This window comes from Megalobrama amblycephala, linkage group LG8, assembly GCF_018812025.1.
Source record: "Megalobrama amblycephala isolate DHTTF-2021 linkage group LG8, ASM1881202v1, whole genome shotgun sequence".
Taxonomy (NCBI): domain Eukaryota; kingdom Metazoa; phylum Chordata; class Actinopteri; order Cypriniformes; family Xenocyprididae; genus Megalobrama; species Megalobrama amblycephala.
In genome coordinates this window covers 10072302-10085946 of record NC_063051.1, presented here as the reverse complement: position 1 = coordinate 10085946, position 13645 = coordinate 10072302, and the positions used below count along the sequence as shown (strand labels likewise).

The 13645-nt window shown below is 36.5% G+C and overlaps 1 protein-coding gene across 2 annotated transcripts in view; it reads left to right on the top strand.

Annotated features, from left to right (window-relative positions):
- cacna2d2a (calcium channel, voltage-dependent, alpha 2/delta subunit 2a) overlaps positions 1-13645 on the top strand; it is a 383618-nt gene that overhangs the window by 295568 nt on the left and 74405 nt on the right. For both annotated transcript variants that reach the window (XM_048199167.1, XM_048199168.1), the window contains exon 6: positions 1733-1871. In XM_048199167.1, the coding sequence (XP_048055124.1) occupies positions 1733-1871 (139 nt within the window). The remainder of the gene's footprint in view (positions 1-1732; positions 1872-13645) is intronic.

Genomic DNA, 13645 nt, shown 5'->3' with positions numbered 1-13645 from the left:
AGTTAAATTCAAGCTGTTTTAAGGCATGAAGTTTTTTTTTCCAAGGAAAAAATGTTTAAATATGTCGTTTTAGTGATCAAAGACGAGTTTTAAGGGATACAATTATTGACTACTGGGGGACTTTAAGAGTTTTCACACATAATTGAATTGAAAATGTGAAAACAAATTTATATGAACTTATTTAATTTCAGAGACATGTAAAAAGCATAATAGGTCTTCTTTTAGTTTCTCTGCATAGTATCAATATTTAAAAACCAAATGGTTAATCCTGTTAGTTCAGGTTAGCTGATCTAAGACCTGGTTTTAACTTTAATAATGACTTACTGAGGATATTCTGATTATTAATGCTCTGGATCATATATGAAACTGCAACCAAAACAGTTTTAACTGGAGTCAGATGTGCCATCTTAAATTACCAGCTAAACTGAAAGGGATGCCAAACGGTTTTCCCATTTCCAATAGGTTATTTGTATCATACGTGTGTGTCTGCGTGTTCATGTCTCATTGAGGGGTATCGGAAAACCACAGTCTCTACGTTCAGCCCGACAACAGTTTATAATTGCATTTTAATAGACAATTAAAGGCAGGCCATAAATCAGTCCTCACTTGGCAGGAGGCTTGAATTTAATTTAACAAAAAAACAAAAAGCAAACAAACAGTGTTTACTACGTCAACCCCAATTAACCCGTGCCTCTCTATTACTGTACACCGTACTTCACCCTGCCACGAAGGCAATGGTTTGATTGTGAGATGAAGAATTAAAGAGAAAAAGATTAATGAGTGGAAAATGATTGAATAATGACAATTATTGCAGAAAAGGTCAGGCTGAAGATTAAAGACAACAAAATACTCCATATTCGTGCTTATTTTGCATTTAATCCAGTGTTAAAATGTCTTGTGATTCATATAATGAAAGGGATATGAATCACGATTATTATTTCAGGTTTGTTTGTCACACTGGAAATGTAAGGTCACGTCAAGTGCATTGCATTGTGAGATACCGGATGTATCCTGCATATTTTGGCAAATGTAGTTAGTATTCCAATTGAATATTGCACATAGTATACAAACTGCAAACATACTGTGGAAAAAGGCCATTCCAACTAAGTGCAATTAACATGCAGTTTACGAATAGACTCAATTCTTATGCTCAGCATACATTAAGAATGAGGAATTTAATGAATACAAACCATTAAAATCCCAGTGATTATGCCATTTGTGCTGCCTTGATACTTTCAGTCACTGAAGTTCTTTCAAAGGCAGACTTTTTCGTGCCGATTTTTGACTGGAGATGCATTAAAATGCTAATTAGCAGCCCGTGTGGCGGACTCAAGTAGAGGGTAGAGCGGCCGTCATTCGGCAATCATTGTGGTGATTTATTGACAGGGTTAATCGCCTGAAGGACTTCAATGAGAATACGATAGCCATCGCCGACGCTAATTGATTTTCTGCAATTTGTGAACACTTTGATACCTGCTGTTGTATTGTGTCGTGGATGAATAGACTGGCGATGTATTACGGCTTTTTCTCCAAAGAGTCTCCACCTTTGAGTTGTGGAGGCAGGATTACCCCTGTCATGTCTGTGTAATTAGTGTTTGTCTAATTAATCATGGATGCATGTGTGTGTGTGTGTGTGTCTAAATGATTTTCTGCACAAAGGTTTGCTGTGTCAATCAATGCATTCAGCTTGTGTGTGTGTGTGCTGATGTTTCTCTGGTTCTTCTCGTTGCAGCCGGATGATGATGATGGAGAAAACCTCTTGGAAAATCCGAACTCTCTGTCTTTGGAGTTTGTGGAGGACCCCAACTTCAAGAATAAAGTCAACTACTCATATACGGCTGTACAGATTCCTACCGACATCTACAAAGGCTGTGAGTGCTGTCGACAAACACGTACACTAGCGTTCAAAGGTTTGAGGTCAGGAAGACGATTAGGAATAAATACTTTTATTCAGCAAGGACGCATTTAATTGAGCTTGTTAAAAATTTCTATTCCAAATAAATGCTATTCTTTGTAACTTTCTATTCATTAAAGAATCTTGAAAAAAAAGCATGACGGTTTCCACAAAAATATGATGCAGCAACAGTGATAATAATAAAAATGTTTCTTGAGCAGCAAATCAGCATTTCTGAAGGATCATGTGATACTGAAGACTTCATATTTCACACTATTTTGTTTTGATCAAATAAATGCAGCCTTGATGAGCAGAAGAGACTTCTTTCAAAAACGTTTAAAAATCTTACAGACCCCAAACTTACAAATGTTGGGTTAAAAACAACCCAAGTTGGGTTAAATATGGACAATCCCAGTGATTGGGTTAAATGTTTGCCCATTGTGCTGGGCAGTTTTATTTAACCCAACTATTATTTAAAAATGACTATATGGCTGGCTTAAAATGTACCCAGAATAGGTTGGAAATTAAAAATTAGATACATAATTACTAGACACAACAAAAATAATCTAAAGGTGAACTTTTATTAATAAGCAATTTGTTCAATTATTATTCATTAAACTTATTAGTAAATGTTAATTTTTTAAACATATTATTTAATGTTAATTTCCAACATACTTTGGATTCATTTTAAGCAAGTAATACAGTCATTTTTAAATAACTGAGTTAAATAAAACATTTAACCCAACCACTGGGTTAAAACAACCCAATTGATGGGTTTGTCCATTTTCAACCCAACTTGGGTTGATTTTAACCCAAAAATAGCTAAATTAACCCTGTATAGCAGTAGATGTATTAACAAATGTTTTCTCATGTTCTTCATACAGTGTCATCTAGATTAGTGGTTCTCAGTTTTGCTTCAGAGCCTTAATTTTCCATTGTGGCTGAACGTAGTCCCAAAATTGTTTATCCTTCAAAAGTAAACATAAAATGCCCTTAAAATCAATAATATTATACTGGATTGGCTGAACAATTTGCCAAATTAATAACTGTATGGGAAAATTGACTTTTTAATTTAACTTACAACTGTTTTTTGAGGATGATGGCATGTCACTCAACCTGCCCGTGTTGACATCCACATTGTGACAGATGAAATTGCTCCCAAATAGAGTTTGATTAGACACACACCGTTTGACATCCAGAACACAAGATATAATTAATAAGTTTATTTTTCTCACCATGCATGAAAACATTCTTAGATGCATTTTATTATTTGCATTGCATTATTTTTTCCTCCGCCTGTGACCGATGGGTCGTGAACCACCAGTTGAGAACGTCTGATCTAAATGAACTGGTTCTGGTCAAGTCAAAACTGTGATTTAATATAACTTGACTTCATTTTTAAAGGTCAGATCAGGTAGAGATGGCCCCTTATGGTAACAACTGTTTATTTTCTCTTATTACATTACATGGAGTAGCGGAGCAGTGTATAATGATAACTGACTGTGTTGCTGTACTGTTTAGTGGGATTTATTTGGACATTTTACCTCTTTTATTGAATTCCAGTGTCGCTAAAGCATTTTCCTCTCTCGTTTTAAGCCAAGTATCTGAAAATAACCAGCGGTTGGTGTGTGTGATGTGATATCTGTCTGTCTGATGTCTGTGGAGGATTTCACAACCGAATCACAGTCTTGTATCTCTGATAACATCTCCTGGGAATCCTCTGAGCGGTCCTTCGAAAATGATAGCAAGATTCATTCTGAACGTTCTTAAAGGGGCACAATTTTAAACTACACATTGTTTATATACTATTTTTTTATGTTAAGAGTGCAGCTTTAGGAGAAAATTGTTGGCTCTTTTGGTGTTTAGAAAGTGTTTCTGCGCCGCTCAGTGATTTGTTAGTGTGTTGACTAGGACAAATGTTTGTAGAATATCCTGAGCGCCTCCTTCATCCGTCTGTGGATGTTGTAGGCTTATGGGTAATGGATGATTGCCGGAAGATGAATGCTGGCAGAGTGTGATCAAACATTTGGACGACGTTACTTTTGCTCTGCTGTAATACATAACCATTATGTATAGAGGCTCTCTGTATAGCAGGTATCAGGGTCTCTTTGATGCATAACTTTGACGTTTCTTTGACTAAGAACAATTACATGGCTTCCATGAGGAGGATTTGTGCAGCTGTGAACAAAATATATTTAAACTGTGTTCTAGATGACTATTTGCCATAAAAACAAATGAATGAATAAAAAGAAATAAAATGGAAGTAAAACACATTGGAGCCATGGCCTAGCGGTTTAAACACGTGCTTTTATCCGGCCAAATCCTGTCTCACCGTCAAATCCAATCTTCCTTAGACCCTAAAGCAATTCCACTAGCTGAAACTTGCTATTTGGTACCCAATTAAAAAATAAAGTTTCACAGGCAGAGCATTATAAGATAAAAAAGTTTTATTTTATTATTAATTTTACTTTAATTTTGGGCACAAAAATTCGCAAATTTGAATCTGGCTTGCGACATATCCTATTTCTTCCGTTGTTTTCTGTCCTTTCTATAATATATAATATAAATAAAACGATAGCACTCTAGGGAACACATATTCACTATTAACTAGGAGTTTTCCCTCAATAAACTCCTAATTACTGCTCATTCGAGGTAGTTGTTGTAGTGGTTATGTTTAGGTATGGGGTGTGGTTAGGGGATCTAGAATAAATGATTTATTTATATAACAGTAGATTTTGCAACTAATTCTTTATATTAGAAATGCACTGACCATTTTAATCAGTAAAGTTTTGAGAGGTCTTGACTGTCCTCTGTAACGTGGCGTGACCATGGGCTCATGGGAATTGTAGTTCAATAAAGGCATGAGTGATAACCTCTCCACCTCTCTGCAGCTCAGGCTGCTAATTTGGCTTAAAGGACAGTCGAGGATGAGAAGGTAAAGCAGTATTAGCAGTCTGGTAAAAAAAAATCACCATGTCTGGGAACAGGGATTAAACATTGCCATGGCAACAGAAGATGTCCTGACCTGACACTCGGTGGGTTACGAGTTCAACGGATGAAACACATCTAGATAAACGGGAATTGGAGAGTGGAGCTAGTAGATAGTCCTGCAAAGTAAATTCAACTGAAGAAGGAAAAATTGAAACCCTACCTGCCTGACTTCATGCCTAACACCCCTTAACCATGGTAAAATCACTGTACTGGGCTTATTGCTTTTATAAAACCAAAATCAAATTCAGAAATGTCCTCATTTACTTTATTAATGAATCTTTCTGGTCTTACTGGGTCTGTAAGAGATGGAACCTCATTAGTGACTGATTTTCACTCTACATAGACAATAATTTGCATGCCCTAATGTGCATAAAAATGGTCAGAACACAAAAATGTTGTGTAGAATAGTCAATTTCTTATTCAATTTAACCTATTTATAGTTGGTTTAGCATTGTATTAGTATAGTATTTTTTTCATTGAGCTCACCCTAGTGCATTTTGGGATTGTCTTCTTACATATTCGGGTCTTTATCGACCCGGATCTATATCTAACACGGAAGGATCTCTACCTGTCGTGATAATATAAAACTCCTCTGATATTAGAGTAACAATTACAGAAGAATAAAATAAATCTTATTTTGTTACCTTTTGGAGTTTGAAAGGGCTCCGTTTGAGCAGATGTTTTATGTCATCATCACTGTCCTCGTCAGAGCTCATTTCCCAGTAAATTCAGCAAATAGTTTTACTTTTGAGGTCACGAATATGAGCCCATTCGCGATCTCAAACATATTCTCAGAACTATATAATTTTCAACATCTTAAAAATCAATATTTCCATCCTGATCCATCCAGTAACAGTTACAGTCATATTTGATTCCGTTCAGTACTTGCTCTGCAGTAAATCGCTGAGCCATTTCATGTTTCTCTTATTATTTCGTTTTCTCTCTAAATGAGTCGTCACTTCAGCATTGTGTATCAGACATTGCCACCTTGTGGAATAAAGGTGAATTGCACTTATTCTGTCATCTAAGATTCAATTATTGTCGTGCAGAAAAAATATACGTACACTCATACACACCTCGGGTCGTTTGCGACCCTATACAATTTTTACAAAAAATGAATACAAAAATAAGCATTATTTTATAATTTTATGATTTTTTTCTTGTTATATTCTTTATATAATGAATTGATTGAGGAATACCAAGAAGGCTGATGTCTAACTTTAAAAAAATGAACGAGGAGGAGGGTAGTGAATGACGTCCCGGGTCACTAAAGACCCGAGGTATGCATTTAAGGGTTAATGCATTAACCACATTTTTTTTATTGTAAAAACTAGGAATGCTCCGATCAATCGGCCGCAGATCGGTGTCACCCAATAATCACGTTCTATGATTTGATCGGGAATCACTAAATTTGACGTAAAACTATAAAATGTTGCTGCCGACGTGCATGTAAACAGGTGAGGCTTTTGAGTCACGTTCTGCTTTGTAACTTCGTGAAACATTAGTAAACCATAGTAAATTGCAATTTTTATTTAGAGCAGTTTGTCTTGATTCAAACGAACCCACACACAACATAACATGATGCGTAGATCTTGAGTGACATGACATGCTGCTTGGCTAAAGCTATAGGACTTCCGGGATGTGATCGCATCATGATCATGACGCAGTGTTTTCCAACGTTATTTGAAGGTTCAACCAATGGAAACTGGATCTCGGTATGGTGGGTGGGTATAGTGGGTAGGGACAATGTGTAGGGACCGATCGCACACTGTTTTACAGCTGGAGTGCTTTTGGATTGGATTGATCGCTCAGATTGACTGGTCTTGATTTACCATTGAATAGCTGAAACAGCACTCGAAGATCATCACTCGTCTCACTTGTTACTATAATGTGTAATTATAAATATTGGAGAGGTTTTTGGACTTTTGATAAAAAAAGGCAACCATGGTTCCAAATGCCATAACATTTGCTTGCTTTGAGATATCAGCACAAAATTATAAGCCAACACTTTTAAGTATGTCACTTGAAATCATTAAAAAATGTCTTCAGGGTGTAAGGGATTAACAGTGACAGTCAACTGAGAGCTTACATATCACGTATATAAAGCTTGAAATATTGGGATTGGAACCGATACTGGCCGATCATGATGACAAGAAATCGGTAGTTGGTATCGGCTGCAAAAATCGTGATCGGCGCATCCCTAGTAGAAACATGAAATGAGTTTATATAAGGACAAATAGTTAGTATAGGAATTGTTTTTATACATTATCCATCTTCATGAGTGTCTGGTACAGTCAGTAAAAGAGAAGCTTCTTGGATGTCTAGGATTGTTGAGGTTAGAGTTGACAGACAGATCTGTGCTCTTACAGCCATTAGAACATTGTGCATTTCCCAGAAACATTTAATCATAAGTTATATAGCATCTGTGTGCATATCATAAAACCACTCTAAGACTTTGTTTTTCCACAGCTGAGCAGAGAAAACACTAGTGCCGCTACTGACAGCTGGATTGAAGATGGATTAGTCTGTCAGTAGTTTATCCAATTAATAAAAAAAGCCATATTTTTCAGTATTTACAGTAAAACATGTTCCACATCTTGACCAATGCTATCCTTCAAGTAATGAGCAAATGTAAGATTGCTATGTGTTTGCTAGGGTGTTCTGGATAATTACTAGGTTCTCAACTCGAGAATCCATCGAGATCCACTTTTCTGCAGAGTTTTGCTCCAACCCTGATCAAGCACACCTGAACCAGCTAATCAAGGTCTTCTGGATTGCTAGAAAGTTAGAGGTAGGTGAGATGATCAGGGTTGGAGCTAAACTCTGCGGGAAAGTGGATCTCAAGGGCCAGAGTTTTGTACTAGATACTTTGTGCTAGGGTGTTCTGTGGCCAGTTGCATAAACATAGCCACTATGTTAAAGGGGTGGTTAATTATGATTTCACTTTTTTAACTTTAGTTAGTGTGTAATGTTGCTGTTTGAGCATAAACAACATCTGCAAAGTTACGACGCTCAAAGTTCAGTGCAAAGCGAGATATACTACAACAAACGGGCTGCTTTGTTGTCATGCCGTCATTTTACACCAGACTGCTTCATAAACGAGGGTCAATTCAACGCTGGATTTGCACAAAAGATGAACATGACGGCACATGCCAGTCGATGAGTTGCATCAACTCCACAGCAACTACATAAATTTATCCACTAACCATTCAGAAACATCCAGTTTCATTCTAAAGTTGTAACTTCTTCCTGAGTCTCTCCATCAGTGTCGACTCCGGTTTGAACAATGTAAGGTTGAACACCGCTACTGACAATCCTCATTTTGTCTGCGTGAGATTCTCCAGCTTTGTTGTTGTTGAGCAACCGAAGCACAAGCTGTTAAAGCTCCGCCCTCTTCTGGAAAGGTGGCCAGAAGCAGCAGCTCATTTGCATTTAAAGGGACACACACAAAAACGGTGTGTTTTTGCTCACATCCAAATAGGAGCAAATTTGACAAGCTATAATAAATGATCTGTGGGGTATTTTGAGCTGAAACTTCACAGACACATTCTGGGGACACCAGAGACTTATATAACATCTTGTGAAAGATATAGGTCCCCTTTAAGACTATGTCTTAACCACTAATCTGAGCAACTAGCAGTTTGTCAAGGGGTCATCAGTTTTAATTTTTGGATTTGCATTCTAAATAGTTGCTAGGGTGTACTGTATGGTTGCTAGATAGTTGCTATGTGGTTTCTATGGTGTTCTCTTTTTCAGTTTTAATTTTCAACCATTTTGTCATCCACTAGGTTAAATTTGCATATAAAATCACTAGTTGAGTAGCAGCATACCTCATCTCATTAATCGTAGGAGGAATCATTCATATGAGTTTTACTTTAAAATGTAATGCAAATGTACTAAGCAATAGTAAGAGTGATGTTTGCCTCAGTAAACCCCACTAATAAATCACAGCAGAACCACAAACTAACTTTGTCACAAACAGTGTTGTACTCCTCAGGGCACGTCCAGTCAGAAAGTCTCCCATTATCCACATCCAGGTCGAGTGAGGACACGTCCAAAACTTCTGTGATCAGTAAAGCTTTAACTGGGCCGTATTGTGTAGAGCTGATCTGAGTAGACGTGTGAGAGATAGAACAAGATGAAAGCAGGAACTTTCTGGTAATAACAGCCGCTCAGAGTGAAAATGTTTTTTTTTTTTTTTTCGTGTGTGTCACTTTTCAGGCACTAAATGGGGCGGCGTGCTTGTGAGTCCAGCTTTGGCGGCTCTGCCAGGCCTCCTTGGCCATTTATTGAGATTGAGAACGTTTCCTCGCCCGCCTGTAATGAACCGTTTTATGATTCATTATCCCGCCGATGAATTCTGCTGCCAAGTCTGCAAACTTTCTAATTAGCACGGGTCAAACAGCCACACAGTTTCCGTCTAATTATCGACGCCTATTAACGAATGGACACTGGAGAAAAGCCATTGAGGAATGTAGTGAGGTGGGTGGCGCGATGCTTAGAGGGAGGGATGGTTGTATTAGGAGAAATGGAGCACCGTAGCAGAAACAGCTCAGATGCTGCTTTTTCGTAGCACAGGAGACTTAATGAACATCTTGTTTATATTTAAATAACTTTGTCTCAGATATTGCAGTAACAATTTACAAAAAGGTTCCACTTGTTAACATCAGGTAACTACGTTAGTCTAACAATGAAAATTACTTCTAAAGCATTTATTAATTCTATTTACTACTAAATAAACTGACTTCTTATTTTCTAATCGAATATTGCAGTATTTATTACAAATAATTTATCCATGCACATCATTGTTATTTTTTTTTTAAATTCATGTGCCCTCATGAATTCTTGCAGTGACATCTGTTCTCTTTTCTGATCATGTGTTTTCCTACAGGTGTGAGGGCAGGGCAACCTGTCACTCACATGAGATCGACCAATAGCAAAACACAACCATCCAATCAATTCCCCACAGACAAAATCAAGTCTTACCCTACGCTTGTTCTTGTTTGAGAAGCCGTTTCTCTTAATATATGTCACAATAGGGAAGAAAAGACTATCACAACTTCTGTTTATGCTGACTTTAAAATCAAAAGTTGTATATGTTAATATTTAATGGACATGAGGTAAAATAAACTAACAATGAATAATTTTATTTTTATTAACTAACAATAATACTACTGATAAAAATGAATACTATTAATTTAATAATAATAATAAAAATAATAATAAATATTGGAACAAATTGTTAGTTAATGTATTATCTAATTTTAACTAGTGTGACCTTATTGTAAAGTGTTAACAATGTTTCTCCTACAATTCCCAGAGAGAGAAATGTAGTTGTCGTACAATAAGAGTAAAGAATTGCCTAGAAGTCTCAGGTAATTTATCCTTTGGAGAATTTAATGAGAATTGTTTGAGTTCATATTGAGATCTCTTCTTTTTGGAGCAATTCTGAGCACAGTTTGAGACCTCTAGAGAAGATTATATAAGATGGAGGTCTTTTTCTCAACAACAAAAAAAGTGTGTGAACTTAATCACCTTTTGCTCTCCTTTAAATCTCATTGTTGTCTAAGAGAAAGAATTGTGATATTAGAAATTGTGATCTTACTTCCCTACAGTAAAGGTCCAGAGTTTTGCTGTCACTGTTATAGGGGATGGTCTATACCTGAAGCTGTTTCTGTGAGAATATATGCATGTTTATCTTGTAAATGGATTGGTCATGCCTTATAGTTGCTGCATAATATATTCCAAATTAAAATGCTTTAAATGCATAAACCTGAAGACACTTCTGTCCGTTAGTCAACTCCTCCAAACACTGATGATGACTATCTTACCGTCAACTCAACTCCAAGCAGATTAGCTCATTTGACAGAGAAACGCCTGCTTTAGCCCTGACACGTATGCTAATACAGATCAAGTTTGTTCGTTATTATTCCCAGCAAACGTCTTTGATTTTAATCCCCACTGTAAGAAACTGTCCCCCTCTAAAGTAGTTTTTCAGGCCTCAATTGTTGCTGGAGATACTGTTGGAAATAGTGCTTATTAAAGTGAAATTGAAAGCCTAATTGTGTGTGTGCATGAAAGGCGAGGAGAAGCAGCTTTCATTTGTCTGAATGAACGGATTAGCACCTCCTGTGGATACTGACGACCTTTTTTTACCATCCCTCTCAGACGTTGGGAAAAACAAACCAGGAACCAGTACAGTGGAGGCAAGTTTGATTTGATTGTAATGGTGTGATTCGTTCCTTTCGGATAGCATCTGTAATATCTGTAATATTTTATTTTATTTTATTTTATTTTATTTTATTTTATTTTTTTATTTTTGGCAAACTAAGACTAGGAACATGTATATATTACAGTAAAAATAAATTGTAATCAACTTTAATTTAATACATTTGAATGTATTTTTAAATGTAAATGATCAATTTATTATATTATATTATATTATATTATATTATATTATATTATATTATATTATATTATATTACCATCTCAGTGACACTTTATATGAAGTCTATATGATTTGAAAAGTAGGGGGACATTAATAACCTTTTCATCGTGAATATTAACTGGTATTAATATGAATATTAATGGTTGCAATTATTTACGAGAACAAACAACTGATTATACAGTGTACTATAAGGCATTTTGAATACATTATAGTGCATTAAGAATACTATTATTATGCATTATGTAATACAGATTTCGGAGGAAGTGTTACCACCACCTCTAATGGTGTTTTACATACTTCCAGTCTCTGTATAGCCTGACCGTGTCATTATAAAGCCTGAACTGTAGTATCAGACCAACGTCAATCACAACATCTGTGTGCATGCCAACCGAAGATTTGATTTTCTTCTCTCTGCTGGAAGCAAGATATAACCGAACCCCCTTTGAGATGAGACTCTACAATAAGAAGTGGGACTGGTATAAACAGTGGATTTGAAGTCTTTTTTCCTTCTCTTCCTCTTCACCACCCTCCTCGCTCTGCGTGCTCCTCCTGCTCAGTGAAGGGGCACTATCGCTCTCCGCCACACTAATTAAAAACGTTAACGCAGCCAAACGCCTTCCTTCATTCACCAGCACATTCGCAAATTATATTTCCGCTGTTTATTGGTTACAGTATCATTTTAATTAAAGACTTTTTTCCTTTCCATTTTCCGCCAGCAGTTCTGAGATTCCGCCCTCCGTTGTTTTTTTCCCCTGTTGTTCTTGCCGGAGCCTTTTTGAAAAAGATTAAATGTTTTTTTAAGGAAAGATGAATTCTACATGTGGTCAAAACTGAACTGGAGACATGCATTAGTTAGCAAACCAGAATCTGGCTTTAATATTATCATTTCTGTTTTTCAGAATGATTAAAACAGTGTGAATGCTTTTTCAGATATTACCTTTCATGTAGTGTGTATTTATAGCTGTCTGTGAGTGTAAAAGGTCTGCAAAGTTTTAAAGATCAAAGTGCAGATAAATGTCTCCCGAAAGAAAGAAGCGATTCTAAACTGCCTTAAACTAGTCATCAGTAATTCTGGCTTGAATTGGTACGGTAAAAACGACACCATCGTTACTGTTTACTGTGACTGTGAGCCTCCGGAGCTGAAATTCAGATATGGTAATGGGCGTTTGGTTTCCGACATGCACTGATAGCGGTTGACCGATCATAACCCAAAGTTGGGGTTTAGAGAGACGAATCCTTTGTCGAACCGTTTCAGATGGTTTCAGACGTTTCAGACAGCTTTTCTGTGAGAAAAGAGCTGATGCTTCAATGTATATCATGAGAAAATTAAAGTGTTTTTTGACCTTGGATGCATGTACACCTATTGTAGGAGACTCCAAAACAAAATGAAGAACCTTTAAAATAGCATAGTAGGGGCACTTTAACAAATGCAACTTTATTGTAAGTCGTTACCAAAATCAGTTTTGTTAATTGAAATAAAGCTGAAATAAAATAAAAAGAGTAGATGAAAAAACGATTAACTGAACTAGTGTTGTCAAAAGTACCGACTTCGGTACCTATCGGTACTGAAATTTTAAAAATGTGACGCTTTGAGCGCTGTTGAGTGGATTCGTAAACACCTCTGATTGGCCACTGTGTTGACGCGCTCATCGGATATGCCTGTGATTGGCTACAATGATCAACGCACGGGAGCGTTTGAAAGCACACGGAAGTGTTTGAATTTGAAAGCGTTTTGAAAGTGGGAGCGCGAGCGATTGAAAGCAGGTGTCTAATAGTGGACCGATCCGCGATAGACGCCTGCTTTCAAATGCTCCCGTGTGTATCTGTGTAAGCGCTTAGTGAAGAGATTTATTAATGACTATTTACAACGTTTTTACAGCGTTGATCATTGAAGCCAATCACAGACATATCCGATGAGCCGTGAAAACAACAGCCAATCAGAGGTGTTTACGAATCCACTCAACAGCGCTCAAAGCGTCACATTTTTTAAATTTCAGTACCGACTAGGTACCGAAGTCGGTACTTTTGACAACTCTAAACTGAACTGACGTGGATGAATAACTGAAAATAAGTTACTAAACTTACTAAAACTGAAATAAAAATAAATGAAATCTAAATTGAAATATTTAAAAATTGCTGAAAATGTAAATTAATATTAAAATGAAAGCTGAAAATAAAAGCAAATTAAAAATCTTAATAAATGCTATAATATAGGGGTGTGACACAATATTAATATATTATATACAATATATATATATATACAATATTAATAGCCTCAGGCAACCAGTGATTGATTATTTGCAATGTCTGCA